Source organism: Littorina saxatilis, linkage group LG4, assembly GCF_037325665.1.
Source record: "Littorina saxatilis isolate snail1 linkage group LG4, US_GU_Lsax_2.0, whole genome shotgun sequence".
NCBI lineage: Eukaryota > Metazoa > Mollusca > Gastropoda > Littorinimorpha > Littorinidae > Littorina > Littorina saxatilis.
Window position 1 is genome coordinate 30,938,338 of NC_090248.1, and position 24,495 is coordinate 30,962,832.

A 24,495-nucleotide genomic window follows, 5' to 3' on the forward strand; every position below is an offset into this window, starting at 1 on the left:
GCAATATTTGATCATGTCAATTGCTCTACCAGGTCAAGTGAAATACAAATTATTTCGAAAGCATACATACGGTCGTTTTGAGTACGTTGTAGAAGTCGATATCACCCTCGAATAGAAAAACAGCATCCATCGATTGCTGCACACATATAGGAACAAATCACATGCATTTAACATTGGGGGGGGGGGGGGGGGAGGGGGCAGTGCCAGGGGGGGTTGTGCTCTCCTGCCTAGTACAGTGAAACCTGCCTTGGCTGCCATCTCTTGATTACGCGAACGACAACCTGCCCACAAAGACCACCCCCAAGTATCCCCGACTAGATTTTTTGGGAGTACAATTTCCCTGTCCATATAGCGACCACCAGTCCTGTCTATAACGATCACTTTCGGTCGGTCATTTTGGGTGGTCGTTACTGTACTACTGTACTACTACAAAGCCAGTAGTAAGCAGGAAAGCTCATGCTTCACACTCATCCCCCACCCAATATAAAGTTGCGAACTATACCGTCTCGTGGAAGTCATATCTTTTATGTAGGGTCCCTGTCGAATGAAATACGAAAAAAACCAGCATTCTTCCCATGTAAGCGGCGTATGGCTGCCTGAATGGCGGGGTAAAAACGGTCATACAGGTAAAAGTCCACTCGTGCTTTTGCATTGGCCCCGCTCCCCATTAGGGTTTTGATTGTCTGTGTCAGTCTGTATAGGGCATAACCCCGAACATGCGCACAAATCTCCACTTTTTGACATGAATGATCAATTATTGCGATATATATTTATTGTAGCATCTAGTTGCCTACATTTGGTAATACCCAATGCATTTGTGAACGTTGCAAACCAAAAAGTATAGTGGAACTCTGCCTTATGACACCTACAGTTGCGATCGATCTTAACAGACAACGAAAGAGTGGCCCCTCAGAGCTGGATCACTATACTACCGCCTCAGCTTTTTACGCATGGAACGTCTCCCACACCGTGGCTTTAACCCTGAGTTGTTTTGCCTTTGTTTCTTTTTTTGTGTGTTTTTTTGTTTTGTTGTTAGGCAAGTTTCCTTACCCAAATGGATGGTTGATTTTCACCAGACAAACTCATCTTTATAAACCTTTCCGATTCTTCACGGTACCTCCGGCGTTGTGAGTCTGTTATGGCGCCAGTGTTGAACATGAAATCGTAGAACGCTGGCATCATCTGGGGGCAAAATAACATGGCTGAAAGTGCTTATATCGACCACTGCAAAGTCACGATATTTTATTGTTATCTCCTTTTGGCATTCTCGCCTTTGTTGGGTGCTGGGCTGAGACGCAAGAAGCCACAAAACGAATACGAATACGAATACTTTATTATCTCATACAGAGAAATTTCAGAACCAGAGATTATAGAGTATAGTCTCTGGTGGAACCAGGCATGGGGTTGCATTGATCGAAGTTAATATCTATTATGATTTCCATCAATCCCAATCATCATCATCAATAATCTTCTTATTATTATTATCATTATGTGTTATTATCATCGTTACATTTTCAAATTTTTTTTTCATTATTTATTTATTTATTATCATTTTTTTTAAACTGTTAAAGAAACACGAAAAGGGTGGTCTGTTACGCACATGGATGGGGTCGCAGTAGCCGCCTCCAATGTACACACCCTTGAAGTTAATGGACACCTCCCTCTGAGGGTCGTTGTTGCGGTCGTGGATGTAACGCCCCAGCGGTGCTACATACTTGCATGCGTACGACTGAAACAAGAATGTTCTTTAATTAATATTTAATCAGAGAGACATGTCTGCTGCTTTTTTGAGAAATACATAAAAACAATCCACGCATCCATGTTCACACATTAAGGCGCAAGCACATACGCACGCATCAACGCACGCACACACACGCGCACACACAAACAAACACACACACACACACACACACACACACAAACACATACACAGTTTCTACACACATAAAGCAGGCCGTCTCTCCAACATTTACGCCCTTTGTTTTGTCTATGATAGCTCCTGTAGTACACATTTTTGTGGATAGCATTATAAGGTGAGTCTTTTTTTGAAGCGACTCACCTACCTGCTGTAAACGTACTTATTCTCGTCAGCGCAGCTTACCTGTCCCCCAGCGTAAAACTCGTTTTTCGCATACTGTGGGAACATCTGGAAAAACTGCACTAAGGCACTGCAACATTTCCACAGCATCACGGTGAATCACTGAAACAACTTCAAAATATTCCATGTACATTTTACAAAAACAAACCCCAATGACGTTAAGAGGAAGGGATATATATCTACCACCCCAACGCTGAACGGTCGTACTTTAATTATCTTCTTCTGCGTTTGTAGGCTGTAGCTCCCAAGTGCACTCAGTTGTTTTTGTTGTTGTTGTTTTTGTTGTTGTTGTTGTTTTTTGCACGAGAGGGAGTTAATTTGAATGTTTGTCAACCATTTCATTAAGACAATTTTACGTAATCAAAAGTACCTGTGCATAATTCATTAGCAAACGAACACATTCAGAATTAAAAATGATAGTAATTGAAAACAATACCTGCTGGCTAATTAAGATAACATGTTAATTTTTGTTGATAACTCTTACCTTATATCACATTTATTAGCTCACAAAAAAGTAAGCAAGATCGAAAAGGTTAAAATAATAATTATAATAATGAGGATACTTACAAGGCGATAATCTTAAAATAGTTCCAAGCGCATCACACAAAGACATACACAAATACATAATTCTGTACACAATGCCAAATCAAATAGTAATACACATCGAAATGAACTTCTACAGTTTTAAAATGTACCTGTACAGATTTTTGGAGATTAAAATAATAATTATGATAATGAGGATACTTACAAGGCGATAATCTTAAAATAGTTCTGAGCGCATCACACAAAAACATACACAAATAAATAATTCTGTACACAATGCCAAATCAAATAGTAATACACATCGAAATGAACTTCTACAGTTTTAAAATGTACCTGTACAGATTTTTGGAGGTGTCATCCATATTTCTGGAATATCCGTTGGGATTATTTGTGGAACTGTATCCAACGCCAACCTGAAACCATGTTTATGTATTGTTGAAGTAATATGGACAATACGTGCGGCGGCTGCGGGGAGAAAAAACGAAACGTCTGTTCAAAAACGAGACAAAGTCGACGTTATCTCCTCGTTCCCGACTGCCGAGATAACATCCCAGTTGGTGGTAACAGTTCGCCCCCCTAGGGACCGTGCTTTTTTTGGGGGGGGGGGGGGGGGGGCGGCCGGGAGCCATGGCGTTTTTTTACCGGAAGTCTGAGACAAGGAAAATTATGTCATGTCTGCTTCGGTTCTGCAGCGAGTATTCGGTCGTTTTCCCGACAATCTGTATAATCTCTCAATTTCAAGTTGCCAAGCGCGAAGATATCGCACTGCAGTTGTCATAGCAACAGTTATGAAATAAGAACTGCAGCTGGAATCCCGAAAAGGTTTGTCAAAGTCGTGCGAAATTTAGAAGAGGAAGAAGGTTACAGTAGAATTGGTAATGTATGTAGCCTGAATCTCAAAGAAAATACTTATATTCATGCTCGACCTCCCATACTTAACGAAACTACAATAGTACCTGCGATGAAAGCGCAATATTCGGTTCGGCACTGAAAACATGTCCGTATATTGGAGGTGGCTTACGTGACATTTAAATTTTAAAATTGAAAAAACAGTTTAATGAAAGAATAAATGAACTAGTTCTTTTAGCACGATTTCGTTTCCTATTGTTTTGAAGTGTTTTAGCGGAAGGGTAATGAAAATTATCCAATCTTCTTCTTCGTTCATAGGCTTAAATTCCCACGTTCACTCATGTTTTTAGCACGAGGAGATTATTACGTGTATGACCGTTTTTACCCCGTCATTTAGGCAGCATACGCCGATTTCAGGGGAAGCATGCTGGGTATTTTCGTGTTTCTATAACCCATCGAACTCTGACATGGGTTACAGGATCTTTTCCGTGCGCACCGGGTCTTGTCTCTTGTGCTTGCGTGTACACACAAAGGGGGATTAAGTCACAAGCAGGTCTGCACATAAGTTGACCTGGGAAATCGGAAAAATCTCCACTCTTAACCCACCAGGCGGCAGCGACCGGGATTCGAACTCACGACCTCCCGATTAGAAGGCCGACGTCTTACCACCACGCCACTGCGCCCGTCAGTCATCCAATAATACAAGGCACGTACCGGGTTGTCGATGTACAGCATATGGAACGACTCGGTCCATGACACGCTTCGGCGCTCCACTGAAAGTTAAAAAAACGTCTTAGCTTTTATCAATAGACATAGAATAGAATCGTTCCACTAAATACAACATTTCTTGAATACTTCCCAAGCATAACTATTAGCTAATGAAATTGAAGATGAAGCCTTTTGTCCCTTCGAACCCTATCTATGAGAACCATATCAATAACCACAACCCGACTTGTATGAGCCCGGTAAATACTCAAAATGAGGAAATAACTAATGCATCCCTTGCTCATTGTGAACCCGAATTGTAAGAGCCCGGTAAATACTCAAAATGAGGAAATAACGTACGCATCCCTTGCTCATTGAGCGCCAGAGGTCCGTTCTCCAACAGCGCTCCATACGTCGAAGGAAGGGCCGGTCCCCCGTTCAGCCACAGCAGCAGTGGGGCATCGGGTTTGTTCTGAAACAATAGTAAGATCAAATAAAACAAGACAAGATGAGACAAGTCAAGACAAGACCAGACAAGACGAGACGAGACGAGAAGGATGGCCAGGTCCTCCGTTCAGCCACAGGAACACTGCGCCATCAGGTGTGTTCTGAAACACTTGTAAGATCAGACCAGACCAGACAAGACCCGACCCGACCCGACCCGACCAGACCTGACCAGACCAGACCAGACCAAACCAGACCAGACCAGACCAAACCAGACAAGACCAGACAAGACCAGACAAGACAAGACATGACAAGACAAGACAAGACATGACAAGACATGACAAGACAAGACAAGACATGACAAGACGAGAGAGACGAAAAGGACAGCCCGGTCCTCCGTTCAGCCACAATACTGGGGCATCAGGTTTGTTCTACAAGTTGACCAAGTTCAACGGCACTTTCAGTGTTTTTGCACCACTATTGAATAGAAAGTCAAAGGATGCATTGTAGTTCTAGAAACTTATTCATCTTGGTCCACGGTCAAAGATCTATTTGCTCTTTGGTATTTATTGAACGTTGAATGATAAACAAAACGGCATTTTACGTGTTTTCGCACCAGCACTATGGAATCGAAAGTCAAATGATGTTAACAAATGTATCCATGTAGGTTCACGGTCAAAGATCTGTGTGATATTTGATATTTATTGAACGCTTCATGATAGACAAAAGGAACTAATCACCAGTCCTACAGGATAAAGTTGCTTGGTGGCCAAATGGCACAGACTTTGCTACATGACCATGTGACACTGACTTAATAGGAGTACATCCATTGAATTGGACTAGCCGGACTAGGTATCTAAGGCATGGAGCAAAAGAGAATAACACATCCCCCAGCAACAACGAATACCACAGCCAGTGTCTCGTTTCTCAGCAAAATGTGGCCTTCATGCCGCAATGAGTCAGATAAACTATTGAAGACATGAAGCAACACAGACTTTATACAACTACCTCAGCCTAAAATAACCAGAACAACATGTGGCTGTCACACTGCAATGAGATAGCTGCTGGAGCAACAGTTGAACGAGATAACCGGATTCACTAATGCACAAAGCATCAAAGACAAAATACACCCACCTCAGCGGGGAAGAACCAGAAGAACATGTTGCTCTCATATTGCTCATCCACAGTGAGATAACCCTTGTAACTCTGCACTCCGAGTATTTCAAGTAGACTGTGTTGTTGGGCTGAAATGGAAAGACTGGGTGTAAAGGTTTTCATTCTTCTTAAAGATAGTATAAAGAAGGCGCCATTTTGGAAAGTTTTCTGACGATTTGGACCTTAAAAAGTTCTCGGGACATTCGCTGGACTGTAATTTAGAAACACCTGCAATGATGTGCTCAAAACTGCTCCGAAACTATGCTAAATACTATGAAGTTTAATCGGCGAGTGTTTTGCATCGCCCATCTCTCCTGTCAGGAGTCAGGGCTTCCGGTCGTCATAAATATTTATTTAGTTTTCATAGATACTTATTCGTCAAAGCAGATCAAGACTGTTGGATTGAGGAAGGCAAACCTACAGTCTAGCTAACGCATGCAAATTCCGTGCCATACAGGGCCAGCTAAACCGGTTCGTATAACATAAACAAACGCATTGTACGCTGGAAATATTACGGTCTGCTATGACTACCAAACACAGCATTCAGATTTGAAAAATAGAACGCTCAAACATTAATTTCAAGACCTTCCTCGTGTGTGCTGTCATCTATTCAACTCCCAAAACGAACTCTGTAGCTCTCGGCTCAATTTCAAATCCGTATCTCTAGGAATAGCACATGGGATGCTCAGGGTCAAAAGGTTGGACGAAAACTAGGAGTCGCGCAAAATGCGTCACAATCAGAATAACAGTTTGGGATTCCCACTCAAAACATAGCCGTCTTCAAACGTTTATTTTAAGGTATTCCTGGTGTGTGGTCACATAATTACAACCCAAATCTGAACTGTATAGCTCTTGGGGCGATTTGAGACAGTATTCTTGTTAGATATAATCCCGTTAGGACTGTCTGCCTGTGTAACACACACACACACACACACACACACACACACACACACACACACACACACACATACACACACAAACACCCACACTAACACACTTACACACACAAACAAACAAACAAACACACACACACACACACACAGACACACACACACACACACACACACACACACACACACACACTCTTTTTTTCTCTGTCTCTGTCTCTGTGTCTCCGTCTGTCTCTCTGTCTCTGTCTCTGTCACTCTCTTTCTCTCTCAGTCTCAGTCTCTCTCTCTCTCTTTCTCTCTCTCTCTTTCTCTTTCTCTCTCTCTCACACACACACTCGTGCAATCGCAAGACTGAAGAATGACGGTACCTGTTTGGATGTGTCCATTTCGAATCAACGGCGTCAGCGAGAGGCCACAGGGTGACAGTCGAAGCAAACACGCCAACGAAGTTAAAAGTGTCGCAAGGACGGAAAACGCCATCTTAGTTCCCGATCAAAGATCTATTCAATATTCGGTATTTAGGATACTATCCTGAATCAATCCTGAATTCAACTGAAACGGGTTCGTTTCCCGTGTGTTTGAAATCTGAAAATGTTCCCAGTAGCAGCTGTTTCTGCTTTTATCAACCTTCTCGTGCAATGAATACGTCAAACAAAAAGGCAAACAAGATTATCACAGAAATGCAGAAGGGTTGGCGTGTTCTGCTCTTGATACTGTTCTGGGTTAACAAGTGTCATTAAACCGCAAAAGAGCTAAGCCGTTTTCATGTGCAATTATATACGAACACCGAAATGACACTCGATAAAAGCAATTAACAAAATGTCATGCAGTTTAACAACTGAAATAAGAGAATTTAAGCGGGGGTCGCACTGATTAAGCGATACAGCTTGGACGAGCTACGCCGCTTTTCTTTTTAAACAAAGCCAGCTGCCGTCCTGCCGGTGAAAATTGCAGGAGTGCATTTTTATTGCTATCTCAGCTCTTATCAACGAAATGTATTGGAGAAAAGAAGAGAAGAGCAACGTAAAAGAAAGGAAAGTTAAGAGGGGGAAAAATAAGTCTAAAAATTTATTTTAACAAAAATAAAAAGAAGACTGGGGCCAGGCTCGAACCGGTGGTCTCATGGACTGTTTGACTATTCATTACCGTCTGAGCTACGGAGCCAACATGGCCGATAATGGAAAAATAGGAATCTATATTTTGTGCGATACTTCCTGATGACTGCTATCGATCTCGACGAACTTTACGAAAGTTGCACATGAGTGCACTCATGTAAAGGCTTCCAGTTTAGTTTGCAGGCTGTCAAAAGAGTTGATTGTGTTGTGGTAAAAACAAAAAGAGGCTTCCCGTGCGACGATGACGTCAGTGACGTGGATATAGCTTGGGGACTAGAGACATGGACCCGTGGATATAGCCACAATCTTCCCTTTTTCACAATGCAGTAGTCAGTTTGTAATTTGAATGCGGCTCGCTGTGAGCTTGTCTGCAATAGCACGTTATTATGTACCTCTGACTACGCACAAAACAACCGGCTGTGGTTCACATGAACTCTAGCGATGGCTTTTGACTTTTCAGAGGAACTGGCGATAGGCGTAAACCGTCGTCTGCTACGAGAACCACGACCTTGCGTGACCCTGCTTCCGGGCTTTTCTTTTTTCAAACTTTCAAAACTTCGAATTGTACTGACCCGATCTTGTCTTGATGAAAAAAAGAATTATTTTATGATTTAAGAATGTTTTTGTAACAAGCTGTCAATTTATTATTTAGATTTTAAAGGTACTGAACTTGTCAAATCCAGGTGCACGGAGCCCCTGGGGCTTTTAGTCATACCTCAGGCAGCTATCCGTTAGAAGAACTACCAAGTTTCATTGACTTGCACCCAAAGAGTCAAGAACTGCGATTTTTTTACGAATTAATTTCGTACTCGGACCCGGCTGGTCTTGACCTATTTTTGGATCTAAATTTAGATCAGGTAGATCACCACATCATGCACAAAAAGACACGTCACTAGCAAACTATGTCAGACGTCATCATGAGTTTGTGTGAAACAAAATAGAAGCCGGAATCACTCAGTTGAATCGAACTCCGACCAAACATCACGTAATAACTAGGTTAATTTATGCACTCGCGTGAACAAGAAACTGTCGAGCTTCACAGATGTCGTCGTTGGGTAGTTTTGGGTATTTGTTTTACTACCATAGGAGGATTTTTGAACTGTAAATTAAATGCACTCAGCTGCAACAGAAACGCAAAACGAAGGCTGTGAGCCGCACTGTGCCTTTAAAAGTTAGGTGTAGACCCAGACCCGGTGCGTCCCGCTAGCGCTACGTGTCATTTGTGCTACGTATCGTTTGCGCTATTTTCTGTTGTGCTATCGACACAAATTGCCAAAAACAGTAGTGCTATCGGCACGTAGTGCTATTGCCACAATGCACACATGCAATTATCACTACGTCTCAATAGAACTACGTGTCGATATCACTATTTTTGAAAAACCAATGTACTGTAGCGCTACGTGTCGATTGCGCTACGTGTCGATAGCACTACTACATGTTCAAACGGCAGACAATTCCCTTTGTGTGTGCGTGTGAGTGTGTGTATATAATATTGTCTGCATGACTGTCTGTCGGAACTGTATGTCTGTCTGTCTCAGTGTGTGTGTGTGACGGTGTGTGTGTGTGTGTGTGTGTGTGTGTGTGTGTGTGTGTGTGTGTGTGTGTGTGTGTGTGTGTCTCTCTCTCTCTCTCTCTCTCGCTCTCACTCTCTCTGTTTTTTAACCACGTATTTATTTCATGGATGTTGTTGGTGTGTGTTTGTTTTGTTTTGATTTTGTTCTTCCCCCATCCTGCGTGGTTTGTATATGAGTCTGTGGCCTAAACCATTCAGTCTGAGCACACACGGTATCGTACACACAAACTCACACACAGAAAAACATCCGTGTATGTATATACAGTATAATGCGAGAGAGAGAGAGAGAGAGAGAGAGAGAGAGAGAGGGGGGGGGGGGGAAGGGAGAGAGGGGGGAGGGGGAAAGAGCGAGCGAGAAAGAAAGAGCGAGAGAAGACAGAAAGACAGATGGGGAGAGAGAGGGAGAGGAGAGCGGGAGAGCCAAGGAGAGAGCGATTTTAAAGAGGTACAGAGAAAGAGCGATTAAGAGAGAGAGAGAGAGAGAGAGAGAGAGAGAGAGAGAGAGAGAGAGAGAGAGAGAGAGAGAGAGAGAGAGAGAGAGAGAGAGAGTACTCAGAACTCAGAATGGTTAATTATATAAAGGCCACAAAGAGAGAGACAGACAGACAGACAGACAGACAGAGACAGAGGGAGACAGAGAGACAGAGTGAGTGAACCAGCGAGTGAGCAAGAGAGAGAGAGAAAGATAGAGAGAGACACACACACGCACATACACACACAGACACACACACACAATACACACAAACACACACACTGAAACAGACATACATACACACACACAAACCAGAAGGAGTGAGAGCGAGAGAAAAAATGAGAAAGAGAGAGTCGTCAGTAAGTAGTGGTATCGACACGTAGTGATAATGACACGTAGCGCTAAAAGATGTAGTGCTGTCGACACGTAGTGATAATGAACGAATGATAGCAACTCATAGACAAATTATTTGTAGCACTAATCAACGTAGCGATAGCGGCACGTAGCACAAATGACACGTAGGACAAATGACACGTAGCACAAATGACACGTAGCGCTAGCGATACGCACCCCAGGCGGCCAAAACGCACCACGGTCCGATTGTGATGGAGACAATCCGAAAAATTAATTCTTAGAAAATTGCTCGCTGTTTACGTAGGGCACCTAGGATGTTACCGTTCGGTGAGCGTTCAAATGGAAGGGTGTTTGTACTGTGTGTAAAAGCCTGACAGTATCAGTGATGGTTTACGGGAGGCTTTCTGTGCCTTGTAGAGCATGTTTTTTTTGTTAATTTATGTTATTATAATCTTTCTTTCACAATATTTTTCAGCAACATCCTCGAGCAGAGAGACAAGATCTATGGACAGATCAGTGAATATCTACAGCTGAAAACAATGATTGAGAAACTGAAGGTATAATAAAGATAATGATAAGGAACATAGCGTTAATAATAATTACCAACTTATATGGCACGATCGATGTATGGGATTATTATTTTAATGCTCACCATTTTTATAGCAAGTGAGTTTAAAAATAGAAACTATAAATGCATTATGATAGCTAGCTGTAACAACACTGTGTAATTCAATGATATTCATGTACATGTATAAATCATGATTATCAATAGATAATCAATCTCTATATCTATGTTTGTCTGTATGTCCCTTTCTCACAGAAACACATACACACACACTGACTAAGTTATCTAACTGAAAAGCCATGGCACACTCTTCATTTTGTGTGAAAAGATTGAAGTTGAAGGCATTGATTTTCACATACTGTAATTACGAGGTTATCATTTTATAGTGATTTAGACTTTAGCTTCTGGATAAGATTTGAGTCAAAACAAACATTTTAATGATGCAAATAAGGTCGTCATTTTGCCTAACCTTTCTCTTAGATTTGCTTATTGAGACCCAGGTAAATCTAAGTGCAAAAGTAAAGAAGTGTTGCATCTTGTTTTACATGTACTGTGTTATTCTGTTTTAGGAAGATGGTGCTGATACCAGACCTATGAAAACAAAGGTCGACCTTGGCTGTAATTTTTATGTACAAGCAAATATGTAAGTTAATGTTGTTTGTTTTGGTGATTAAATCAATCAATCAATCAATGAGGCTTATATCGCGCATATTCCGTGGGTACAGTTCTAGGCGCTCTGCAGTGATGCCGTGTGAGATGAAATTTTATACGGCCAGTAGATTGCAGCCATGTCGGCGCATATTTACCTTTCACGGCTTTATTCCAAGTCACACGGGTATGGTAGTGCCTTAGCAATTTTGCCAGGAAAGACCCTTTTGTCAATCGTGGGATCTTTAACGTGCACACCCAATGTAGTATACACGGGGGGTGGTTCGGACACCGAAGAGAGTCTGCACACAAAGTTGACTCTGTGAAATAAATTTCCGTCGAACCTGGGATCGAACTCGCGCTGACAGCGGCCAACTGAATACAAATCCAGCGCGCTACCAACTGAGCTATATCCCCGCCCTAAATGGACAGGGTATTCTACAGTTAATGAGGGTTTGTGGGGGGGGGGGGGTAGAGGGCTATCAATTTGAATTTAATTGAAAGGCCCGATGTCACATACTGAAAGCAGGGTGGACATTTTTTCTTAGATTCATTTAATGTGACAATGGACCTGCAAACGGAGGTACTCTGAAAGACTACCATGTGTGTGTTTGTGTTTAAAGATCAATGACAGTTTTATTTTTTTTAAACCTGAATTTTATAATGTTCACAATGTATCATAGCCAGAATGCATGTACATGTGTTTACCAAAAATGAGTCAGGCTTAAATCCAGAAAACATGTTGAACTCTGCAGAACTTCATCCTTTTGTTTTTAATTTGATGATTTTTTTGTCATTTGTAATTCCAGTTTGTTCCAATGTTTCAGCCCAAACACATCCAGAATTTGTGTGAGCGTGGGCTTTGGTTTCTTCGTGGAATTTACATTTGAGGAGGCGGTGAGATTTATCGACAAGAAAACTGCATTCCTAACAGAAAAGACTGAGGATTTGACCAAAACTGCCTCTGAAATCAAGGCACACATAAAAATTGTTTTGGAGGTAAGTGTGTTAATTGTTCATGAGATGCGCTGTGTGTTTTTGTGTGAAAATGGCTGGTGTGGTACAAGGAGAAAAATTCAGTTGCAAGGATTGATATTATATAAAGGTGGTACAGTAGAACACCCCCCCCCCCCCCCCCACTTTCAATCCTCCAAAAATATGATTTCACAATCTGGTCTTAAAATGAACACATATATATAGAACAAATTCGAATGGCACATAATAGAAGGCGCGCATGACCAAATATTCTGAGGGGGTCTAGAGGCATGCCCCCCCCGAATGGATTTCTAATGGGACATCGTCAGAATTTATGAGCCAAATAGGCATGGCGCATTAGTAAACAGAACCCTGTAGTTCACTGTCAATGTCTCAAATATTTGAATGCGTGCGTTTGCAAACTCAGTCTACTGATACATGTACAGTACAACACACACACAGACACACACAGACACACACAGACACACACAGACACACACACACACACACACACAGACACACACAGACACACACAGACACACACAGACACACACACACACACACACACACTTTGCACATCAAGTAACAGATATAACTGTTAATGTTATGTTTCAGGGGCTGAGAGAAATTCAAAGTATCAGTGATGAGCCTGACAGACCAAGACGGGACCTGTTTGTATGACAAAGTATTAATTGTGTGTGCTGTATCTTTTGTGTGTGGGCATATGCGCATACAGGGGATTTTGGGAGTATTTTTATCGTACTTTGATCGATGCGCTGAATGATTAATGCACAGAGACAGAAAGAGGGAGATCGAGAGAGAGACAGAGGTAGAGATGTGTTCTGGAGTTTGTATGGAATTATATCACATGGTATTGATCTGTAGAAAGTATTGACAAAAGAGCAGTGTAGGTGTACACTTTTGGTGCTTGATGTATATGTGAGTGTGTGTTAATTGGTATGTCAGTGGATGAAAGGGCAGGAAGGTGTGTGTGTTTTTGCGCGGAGAATTTGCGCGATGGTGTTGGTGGTGTGTATGTCTGTCTGGGTGGAGGGTGGGGTTCGGGGTTGGGTTAGATTAGTCATTCAATGTGCAGCATGGGAACGGTTCTGTGTTAAAATGTGCATTGAAGTTTTAGGAAATGAATAAATATTTAAAATGAAAATGACTGAAAGTGTTTTCGTCAGTTTGGGATGAATTGGTTTGCTGCTGCTTGTAAAAGTTAGTTCCCTTAATAATTTATAAACTTATTAAAAAAAATCATCAATATCAACACGCATGTCTTACTTGTATTTAGGATTGTTGGCATTCATTTATTGAGCAGATGTGTGGAAAAAGAGCACTGTAAGAGGATTTGAAACATTGGCTGTGCTCAGAGAGGCATGTAAAGAACATCTACACATAGTATATGACATGAAACAAACTCTGCATTTCTGAACTCAGTGTATCTTTAAAGTGGTTTGGGATTGAAAGCTGGCACCAGGTGTGCACGAGAAAGTACCAAACCGGGTGGGACCCATTGCAAGCACTTGGTCAGATTGGTTGAAATCTCAATCCCAACCAATCCGACGCAGCGCTTGCATGGTTCCCTAGCAACCAGTCGGGCACTTTGTCTTGCAAACCATCCCTTTTGGTTAAATATTGGAATGTGTTTAAAAAAAAGAAAAGAAGTAGAATACAGAAATCTAGCCACTGGCAATTGAAATAATCATGGTGCATTATTAGGTTTGACATTTACCAGTCTGCACAGTCAGCCAACATTAACGAAAGGGATCCTTTATGAACCGTTCAACTGGCTGTTAAACTCCATTTTATTATGACATGGCATGGAACTTCTTTCCAGTGATTACACACAAAATGGGTGGCATTATTGCAATTTCAGTGGCTAAACGAGAAGTTTCAGGGCCGGACTACCGGGGGGGTTATGGGGGTTGCGCAACCCCCCCCCCCCCCCTAGCCTGAACATGTACCTTACTTATTTAAAACATTTTTTATTATTGCTTATTTTATGCCGTTTCATGCAAGGAGCGACCATTTTCTTATCTCAGAATATGACCTACCCATCAGCTTCAGGGGGCTTTGCCCCCTGACCCCCACAAGGGGCTCTGCCCCTTGACCCCGCCCAAGGGCGGACGAGGGGGGGGGGGGGTCCTAGGGTTTCCGGACCCATCTTATGAATATAAAAATATAAAAATATTGAATGAGGTATGCATTTCTTTATTTTACATTGAGTTTCAATTTTGGGGGTTATAATCAGTGACAAAATCTGCTGCCTGAAACTGGTAATGATCATCCTCAGAATGCACCAGATTGCACCATTTTGCATCCTTTTTTTCAAAATGTTCCGGGGGGGCATGCCCCCTGACCCCCCTAGCAAGCTAGGCGCTTCGCGCCGTCGGCTCGGCGCTTCGCGCCTTCACACCCATATCTTCACAATATACTTTTGACCCCCCCCCCCCCCCCATAAAATGAACTAGTCCGCCCCTGCCGCCAGGGGGGGTATCCCCCTGGACCACCTCTAGCAACCCCCCCCCTCCTCTTAGCCTAGTCCGGCCCTGAGTTTGCACAGGGTTATAGCCACAGACTCATGTACACCTATTTTATCTGTTTTTATTTTCCAATGCGGGCTTGGCTCATCACAGCAAAACAAGGTAAGACAAGTGGTGCTACCTTAAGATGTTTGCTTCTTGCTTTCTGATCTTTTTTGTTGTACATGTATCGATCTGCCTCTTCAGTTTAATCTGCATCAGTGCATGATCTTTTTTCCTTCAGTGTAAATGAAATATGGCAACAACGACAACAACACCATCACCAACAACAATCACACTGAATTTTTCATTATTAAAAGTAATGCCAGGGTGTTTGCTGGTGCGTGCGTACGTGTGTGAGTGTGTGTGATTAGGTAAGAATATCCTTTCGCTGTTTTTGTGGCTTTCTCCTTTCTTCTGACACACACACACACACATATTCACACACACACACACACACACACACACACACACACACACACACACACACACACACACACACACCAGGGCTACCCACGGACACCCCGCCTAGTGCTTCCCGGGACCCCCACTTTCAATATTTAGAGGGTCCATTGACCCCCACTGCAGAATTTGAGAGAGTCCCGAGGGTCTGTAAAGTGTCTTTTTCATTGAAATATTCCAGGTTGACACGACAATCCAACAACACCTTGATGAATGGAACACACACACACACACACACACACACACACACACACACGCACGCACACACTTTCCAATTGACTTCCTGTCCTTTTTATTTTCATGTTTTCTTTCTTTCTCAGATGTCAGAATAAGATTTCAAAATCCAAATAGGCCTACACGAGGTTAATGTTCAAATACAGGGCGACACACACACAAGGCAACCCTCAAAAATGCTTATCATTTCTACATCTGTTAGTGTTAGCCAAATCACTTCATATTTTGTGGGACATAAATTCAGCCAATGCATGACCCTTCCACAAAGGGATAGTTTTATATTACAAAAGGTCTGAATTTTGTGCAATTTCAAAAAAAGTTGCCAGATTTGGGGATCGACTCAACAGTACGAGGTTTGAAATTGAGCGGTAGCCAAACTAACCCGATTTAAGCCCTCCAAATTGTTACCTTTGGAGTAATTCGAATGACATAGTATGCCTTAATCAACATTAGACAATCAGTAACTTGAATACAGCAATTACATGTAAGATCAGGGCATTTCCCATGGATGAATGCGTTTTTGTCATTGGTTAATTTTGCGCAAGTGTAACTTTACAACGAAGGGGTTTATTTTTCCAGTCATTTGAGTTAAGCAAATTTTATTTTCATAGTTGTTGTGCATGAACTTCAGTTCGTCCACGACTATTTTACAAAATTTCGAGTCTGTAGGTAAAATGGTCCGACATTTACCTTTTCTCCAAAATGTGTTCCAAATTACACCTCCAATAGCTTTCCTGTCTAGGGATTGCCCTGAACCTAGCTGTAACTTCTCTCTGCAGGTCACCGATGATCTAGTGGGTGAATGGGGTGTTTGTGAATACTCAGACATCCTGATAATCCAAAAGGTAAAAAAAAATCTGGAGGGTTTAAATCAGGTAAGAATTGTTACCGCACCGCTCAATGTCAAATCTCGTTCTGTTGAGGCTATCGCCGAGTTTGGCAAATTTTTTTTGAAATTTTTTACAAAAGTTAGAACATTTAAAGTACAAAATCGCCACTTTGTGGAAGGGCCATGCATAGGCTGAAATGTATGTCATCCAAACTTAAAGTGATTCGGTCAACAGGGTTGCATTTTGGGGGGGTCACCCTGTTAGAGTGGTGCTTGCCAAGAGACGTATACAGTATAAAAACCGTTATGTACCTCAGGTTCGCAATAGCTGACGATTGCAGTCTGAAAATGGTATCTTACGGTACGCACAATAAAGGAAATCGAGTCCGTCCCAGGACCCGCTCTTATAAAGTTTAGTGCGTCCCGGGACCCCCTCGATACATTTGTCATTTCTAGTTCGTGTTTTCGGTTTCTTGTGCGTATAACTATAGGACACAGGGACGCGCGCTATGGGGAGCCCTGATAATGCAACACACATTCCTTAATTTGCCATTGGTCTCAAACTGAGCAGCAACGAATCTCCTCATCAAAGTGAACGACCAACCGCGACCATTGATAAAAGTACAAAAGACAAAGGAGATACTATCCAGTTTAGAACGCAGGTTTTATTCGAAGATTCAACATGAGCGTGTCTCGCCAACAAACTGACTATAATATTACAACGCATTCCTTATTGGCCTGAAACTGAGACTGAAGCGACGAATCTCCTCAGTCAAGGTTGCCAATAAACCATAAGAGACAAGTTTTATTGGAAGCTTCTTCTTCTTCTGCATTCGACATTTATAGGCAACATATCCTCAAGTTAGTGGACGCCACCTTCCACGTGACTGTTGACCTCACTCAAACTGACCAGCGACGAATCTCTTCATCATGGCCAGTGCACGCTCTGGCTGGTCGGTAGGCACGTTGTGTCCGGCGTTGCGGACAATCACCTGGAACAAACACAGAATACCCGTAAGGTCCACTCTTGACTTGGCCAACAAACTGTCTCAAATGACCCCAAGAGATACACAGTTCGGTGTGGGGTTTTGACACGATGACAACGCACATCATGTGCCTACTACCACTACTACTACTACTACTACTACTACTACTACTACTACTACTTCTACTCCTCCTCCTCCTCCTCCTCCTCCTCCTCCTCCCGTCGCGCTTTACAAATTAACATAGAGCTTAAACAATGACCACGAGTTGATTACTGGAAAATAAACCACGAGTGGGTATTTGCAGCCGCTTGGTAATTCACGAGTGTGCGGAGCACACGAGTGAATTACCAAGCGGCTGCAAATACCCACGAGTGGTTTATTTTCCAGTAATCAACGAGTTGTCATTGTTTAAGCTATTTATACAACGAACAACACGGGTCGAACATACAGTCATGCAGACGACATTTTGTAGGCAATTTCATTTCAGCCTAATCACTCAGAGTGTCAAATGCGCGTCATTCAAATAGTCCCTATTCTTTTACTTTATTCTTAGTCTCCGACTCGTCGGCATTATACTTGTCTCGTCTAAATATCGGACCCCATTGCTACGATTAAAACACAATAGCGTTTATATAGCTATTCTGACATTACATTCTGTGTTAAAATTATGTTTTTGTCAGCAGCAAGGACCAGAATGGTCCATGTCGTTGATTGCAGACGACAGTTCCCTTTCTGCATGAAGCCACGGAAATAACCGAACATTGAAAAAACCCACGGACATGTATTACGGAGAAAACTCGGGATAACCGGATGTTTAGCATTACGTCAATATGCCAGGAATCATATGACGTCATGACGTATCGTGCTTGCCTACGTAGATTAAGTCTGACTTCTGTTGTGAATTCGCGTGGTGAAGACTTAACCTGGGGAACGGGGCAAAAGGGGTAAAAAAAATGGTTACAGAAATGATATCGAATGGAAATGGTAAAGTGAATGTAGATCTAACAATTGCATCATGTTATACCTATGTACACCTCTGCATAATGGAGAATTTTCAAGTTGAAAAACAGTAGAATTTAATGTGCCCTCACTGGCCAGCCATAGCTTGGGTGATTTGTTTACCATGGGAGACAACTACAACTTCGTTTTGCGCGAGCATTTGAAGCAGAACTCTGCACGTCAACAAATCTTTGGTAAGTAAAGTATTTCGTCTTTTTTGTGCGATTTATAGTTTGAATTAAAAAGTTGCCACTAAAAACTTGCAATATCAATGAATATTTCCGAGGTTTTACTTTGTTATAGGACAAATAAACGATCGGAAGCGATTGGAAGCGATCGATTTGATACTGCAGCAGACGATGCTTTGACAGTCTGTAATACGCTGCAGTGTTCGCTCGAATATATGTTTATAATTCCTTTTTTTGTCTTTTTCTTTATGAAAATGATCTAGTTGACTACTTTTCTTGGAATGCGCAAGAGGATGATAATCAGCAGTAGCTAAATATCTGTATTTTACTGTAAACTGATAGGACCGAATTGTTTCAGCCGACCTTCACCTTCACGCCGGCGCTAATGTTTTTTAGGTCACAAGTATGGCTCGCGAAACAGATCTAAAGCTGCTGAGACAGTGTTGTGTATAAAATAGATTCACCGGAAAAAAGACATTATTGTACTTCTCATGATCAAACAATGAGGTAATTTAGCTACATGTATATTCTAACGTTGCCTTGTTGAGAACTGGGCGTGCGAGTCTGTGCGTGTGCGTTTGTGTGTGTGTGTGTGTGCGTGTGTATGTGTGAGTGTGTGTGTGTGTGTGTGTGTGTGTGTGTGTGTGTGTGTGTGTGTGTGTGTGTGTGTGTGTGTGTGTGTGTGTGATTCCCTGCCAGATTAAATGTCTAAAGTGATATAAAACAGAATGACTCATACTCAGTTTAATTTATTTTGCAGCTTTTGTTCCAATTACAAACCATGGCGCTGTGTGTTTTGTGTGGTGATCCGCTCAACCTTGGAGAGAAGACTGTTGTGCCAACAGACAGAGGAAGAGATACCATAAACAAGGCTAGTCTGGAACGTGGTGATGCCGTTTGTCTATCAGAAGGTGAAGCAGTGCACGAGGTTTGTCGTCGCAATTACACGAATGCACGTAACATTCAGAGCGTTTTGAAGAAGAAAGCAGAAAAAGAGAACGCTTTATCAAATCTAGCACAGAATTTGCGCTCACAGAAAGAATATTTTGACTTTGCTAAATGTTGCCTTTTTTGCGGCAAGGAAGCAAACCTTGACTCGCGCTCTGGTCCCAAAGTGTATCCAGTTAGGACACTTGACTTTGAACGCACAATTTTTCAAGTTTGTTCGCAGCGCTGTGATGAATGGGCAGACATTGTACGAAGCAGACTGGAGTTTGTATCAGATTTGCCAGCTGCTGATGCAGTCTACCATCAAAACTGTAGTCTTTGCTTTCGGAGCAGGAAAAGACCACCACAGTTTACTCAGTCGCATCAAGGCAACAAACAGGTGAAACTTGGTCGACCGAAAGATGAGAGGAAAGCTGAAGCGTTTGAGAAAGTTGCTACCTACCTGGTTCAAAATGAAAACGAACAGATAACAGTGAACGACCTGATTATCAAAATGAAGGAGTTTACAGATGATGCTTATAGCCACCCGACGATGAAACAAGAACTTCAAAATTATTTTGGTGAGCAGCTCATCGTCACGGAAGTCAACGGCAAGTCAAATGTCGTAACATTCAGGAAGACGGCCTCTTCAATTCTTCATAACTTTTATGCAAAAAAGGTCAAAGATGAGGATGCACAGAAAGAGCTGATTCTCAAAACCGCTGCAGAACTGCTAAAGAATGACATAAGAGCAGTGCCGACATCCCGTGCAATGTACCCCAGTGATGATGACATTTCATCTCGTGGCGCCAACTTAGAGTTTGTTTCAAAGTCCTTACAGATTCTTCTTGAAAACATCTTCAGTGGAAAGGAAACCAGCGTGAAAGTCTCATCGATTGGACAGGCAATTATGCAGGCATCTCGCCCACGATTGTTGCTGTGTCCCCTACAGATCGGACTAGCTGTGCAAATGCATCACTGTTTTGATTCAAAGTTTCTCATTGACACATTGTATTCTCTGGGATTCTGTTCATCGTACAAGGAGGTTCTGACCTATGAAATGAATGCTGCCGTTTCAGAAAACAACGTTGCGTTTCAAGTTGATGGCCATTTTACCCAATATATCGCAGACAACCTTGACCACAACACAGCAACACTTGACGGGTGCAACACATTTCATGGAATGGGAATGATCGCCACTGTCACTCCACCATCGGAAAAACAGACAGGATCAGAAGAAGAACTGACGTCAAGCCAGAAGAAATAGTGAAAAGAGCTAAAGTTGACATTCAGTACTACAACAGACAAGCGTGTGATGGACTGCTGAAGCTGAAATTTGAACATCTTGAAAACGTGTTTGTAGAAGATGTAACATCAAAGGTGGATCTGCTGTGGAAAGCTTGCTGGCTGTTGCAACCCGACAGACCATCTTGGTCTGGTTTCATGCAAGCCATCCACAAGGGCAGATATCCAGGACAGTCATCCATAATATTTATGCCGATGATCGACATGAATCCCAGTGACACCACGTGCATATTTTCTACCCTGCATTTCATCAGTGCTCAGGCAAAGCGCAGCAACACGACACCTGTGTTGACATTTGACCAACCCTTATGGTGGAAAGCTCTTGGCATCATCTCCAGTGAGCCAGTTGGCAGCGACCTTAAAGCCATTGTCCTTCGCCTTGGACCCTTCCATCTGGAAATGAGTTTCCTGGCGTGTATTGGCCATCTGATGGAAGAAACGGGTCTTCATGAAGTGCTGTCTACTGTGTACGCACCAAACGCAGCGAGCAACATGCTTCAAGGGAAAGCTGTGCTGCGTGCCGTTCGAGGACACATACTTGTTGACGCAGCACTAAGTATGCTGTTGCTGTCTGACATATTCCGTGTGCCACTGCCACTGCCCGAAAGTGACACAGAAAAGAATAGAGATAAAAACACGCAAGATGAGCAGACAGGAACACTTTCGACCCCTTACGAGTCTGAACTCAATGTGAACCAAGTTGACGCACTGAGCATCAATAAGGACACTGCTGTGCAGCTTCACGGTGTTCTAGAGTTAGAACCAGTTTCCCAGCTCCCCTCTGATGTGAAGGGAATAGTGAGAGATGCACTGCGTGACTTCGAAGGTAGAGAAGATTTGAAGGCTGCTTCTTCTCTTCATGACCAACTTCTGAGGGGAGAGCTGACTCCAGAGTCGATCCAGAACAGCCAACATCTTGTCACAATCAGAACGAAACTACAGGAAAGAACACTTTCATTTTGCAGTAAAACCAGTGAACTCTGGTTACTGTACATGGCAATGGTTGACATCTTGAAGCGCTTTTTGAAAGCTGAGAGGACGGGAGATTGGTTTCTTCACCTTTCTGTTGTAAAGGAGATGCTGCCATATCTAGCAGCAGCTGGACACAACTCGTATACCAAGTCAGCCTATCTGTACCTGCAGATGATGAACCAACTTGACAAAACCAGTCCTGATGTCTACAAAAGCTTCACAGAAGGAAATCACGTTGTGAGACGAAGTGACCGCCAATGGGCTGGGATCTCATCAGATCTTGCGATAGAACAGACCCTGATGCGGGATGCAAAGACAACAGGTGGTCTAACAAGAGGGAGAGGCATGACTGAGTTTCAGCGTTCAAAGTGGGTGCTCTCCATGCCAGCCTGCGCTCAGGTGAACAATGCCATGCAAGAAGTCACAGGCACACGGCGACTTTCAAGTGACCAGCATATAGAAATGGGGTCAGCAAGAACAGCTCGGGACACAAAAGACATGATGGCTATCACGTCTTACCTCCTGGACAGAAACCCTTTTGCTGATGATCAGGCCCTCAGGAACATTGCAACTGGAGTTGTTGGGGAAGCGGCTGTAAACGTTACCAAGGCCAGAGAGGTCGGGTGTGGCATAATGCAGGCCATGGAAGGGAAAACAGTGTCGGATCTCGTCTTAAAAAAGAAGGATCAAGTCATAACACTGGGAACAAAAAAGTCACTGAAGGTTGATGGACATTCGATCACAGTCGACCCTCAGCTTCTCTTCCAGAGATTATAACAGTGGCAAACACAACATACGAGGACAAGAAAGAACTCTTTCAGTTTGAACTGTGCAGCTTCCCCTCAGCCCTGTTTGAATCCCATGAATTTTTGAGACAGCCGAACAAAGCTACCCTGGCGGATGAACTGTGGAAGCTGGTTATTGCCCATGCAGGTTCTCCCAGCTCAAACTTTCCTGCCGACGTACAGTTCGTCATTGACGGAGGCTCTTTGCTTCAAAGGCTGCAAGGATCGTGGACGCGGGGAAACACCTTCCAGAGCATCATAGATGGTTATACACAGTTCGTCAACTCCCGGTACCCACATGCTGTCATTGTCTTTGATGGCTATATGTCTGGGCCATCAACGAAGGACATGACTCACCTGCGGAGGACAAAGGGGCGTAGAGGGGCTGCTGTCCATTTCTCACCGGACATGGTTCTCAGATCCACAAAAGAGCAGTTTCTTGCAAACGCAGAGAACAAAACAGCGTTTCATCTGTGCACTTGGTACAGCTTTGGAAAAAAACTGCACAGTTATCCATGCCAAAGCAGACGCTGACGTGCAAATAGTCCTCTCAGCAACACACTGCGCCCAGAGAAAAAGTCACTGCAGTAATTGCCGAAGACACGGATCTGTTGGTATTGTTAGGCCATCATGCATGTGCAGACGCACATGACATCCTGCTCTTTTCTGACAAACAGGCCGGTAAATCTTCAAAGTTCTGGAACATCAAACAGCTGATTGCAGCTCTTGGCAACGTGCGCCACTTGCTCCTGTTTCTCCACGCCTTTACCGGCAGCGACACAACCTCTAGGCCCTATGGCGTCGGAAAAGCAGCCTCGATGAAGAAACTCAGAAACAACCTACAGTTGCAAACACTTGCTGAAATGTTCCTCCAAGACAATGCGACCTTAGAGGATATCCTATCAGCAGGTGAAAAGGCGTTAGTGCTGCTCTACAACGGTAGTTCCAGAGAGGGTCTCGATGAACTTCGCTACCGACTCTTCTGTTCAAAGGTAGCTGTTGGAACAACGTTGTGCAAGTTCACACTCTGCCACCCACCTCAGCAGCTGCCCGATTCCACAGCATGCGAGTGTACTTGCAAGTACAAGAATGGACGGGACTCAAAGTGGCCATGGATCCCACGGACTACGGCTGGAAACTTGAGCATGGCATCCTTGTTCCAGTGACAACAGATCTGCCGGCAGCACCAGCCGATGTGTTAAAGGTGATTCGCTGCACATGCAAAAGTGGTTGTGACACAAAGCGGTGTAGCTGCAGGAAACACGGACTAGAGTGCACATCTGGATGTGGGGAATGTCGCGGTGTTGGCTGCTGCAACTCGCCTCTACCGTCTTTTGAAATCGAGAGTGAAACATCGTAACCATCATGTTTTCCTCAAAAGGTAGGCCTATTGTGTTATGCACTCTTTTCTTCACCTGTAGATGACTTTGAATGAAAGCCGTCCTAGGAAGTATTCTGCTGAAGAAGACAAAGGGATAGGAATAGGTATAGTCATATTAAAGAATGCGTATTTCTTTTATCGTCCGTACGTGAACAACGCATTGCAATGCGTTATTGTTCATTTCATTTTCATTATTTTATTATCCCAGGGCTGGGAAATTCGGGTAGCTTCCTCCAAATGAAAGCTTGCAGCAACAAGAGTGGTGCTAACCAGGTGTGCGCGTGTTAAGGTGTAATCAGCTAACTGCACTAATAGCAGAATGACCAAGGTCTTTTACGTTTACTGTGGTGACACGGGGGTGGGACATGGATACAGTTTCTTGGTCGTCACATACAATTGACCCCTGTCCGTCCACCGGCTTAATAAAGTGTTCCTTATAGATGATGGTAGGCTAATGAAGCGGCGTAGAGTGGAATTTTGCGGCGTATTGGCAGAAACAAGGGTTTTTATATG

At 43.1% G+C, this 24,495-nt stretch overlaps 3 protein-coding genes across 3 annotated transcripts in view; 1 reads left to right on the forward strand and 2 right to left on the reverse strand.

Annotated features, from left to right (window-relative positions):
* LOC138964475 (probable serine carboxypeptidase CPVL) overlaps positions 1 to 7,394 on the reverse strand; it is a 22,481-nt gene extending 15,087 nt beyond the window's left edge. The window contains exons 1-9 of the mRNA XM_070336443.1: positions 7,053 to 7,394; positions 5,774 to 5,883; positions 4,556 to 4,667; positions 4,205 to 4,263; positions 2,975 to 3,054; positions 2,102 to 2,168; positions 1,601 to 1,729; positions 1,051 to 1,182; positions 71 to 136 (exon numbers count right to left, since the gene is read on the reverse strand). Coding sequence (XP_070192544.1) covers positions 71 to 136; positions 1,051 to 1,182; positions 1,601 to 1,729; positions 2,102 to 2,168; positions 2,975 to 3,054; positions 4,205 to 4,263; positions 4,556 to 4,667; positions 5,774 to 5,883; positions 7,053 to 7,164 — 867 coding nt within the window. The 5' untranslated portion in view covers positions 7,165 to 7,394. The remainder of the gene's footprint in view (positions 1 to 70; positions 137 to 1,050; positions 1,183 to 1,600; positions 1,730 to 2,101; positions 2,169 to 2,974; positions 3,055 to 4,204; positions 4,264 to 4,555; positions 4,668 to 5,773; positions 5,884 to 7,052) is intronic.
* A 3,274-nt stretch (positions 7,395 to 10,668) lies between these two features.
* LOC138963561 (protein UXT-like) lies at positions 10,669 to 13,517 on the forward strand. The gene is made up of 4 exons (XM_070335417.1): positions 10,669 to 10,755; positions 11,333 to 11,406; positions 12,239 to 12,410; positions 13,002 to 13,517. Exons 1-4 carry the CDS (start codon positions 10,738 to 10,740, stop codon positions 13,065 to 13,067), a joined length of 330 nt encoding a protein of 109 aa, XP_070191518.1. The 5' UTR covers positions 10,669 to 10,737; the 3' UTR covers positions 13,068 to 13,517.
* Positions 13,518 to 17,084: 3,567 nt separating this feature from the next.
* Positions 17,085 to 24,495, reverse strand: part of LOC138964476 (probable serine carboxypeptidase CPVL) — an 80,658-nt gene continuing 73,247 nt past the window's right edge. The window contains exon 12 of the mRNA XM_070336445.1: positions 17,085 to 17,431. Within this exon, the coding sequence (XP_070192546.1) occupies positions 17,336 to 17,431 (96 nt within the window). The 3' untranslated portion in view covers positions 17,085 to 17,335. The remainder of the gene's footprint in view (positions 17,432 to 24,495) is intronic.

Excerpts from the sequence above, each read along its gene's own strand:
- LOC138963561 (XM_070335417.1), top strand. Across the intron at positions 11,407-12,238 it reads TTTTATGTACAAGCAAATAT|CCCAAACACATCCAGAATTT; the intron begins GTAAGTTAATGT and ends CCAATGTTTCAG. Across the intron at positions 12,411-13,001 it reads ACATAAAAATTGTTTTGGAG|GGGCTGAGAGAAATTCAAAG; the intron begins GTAAGTGTGTTA and ends GTTATGTTTCAG.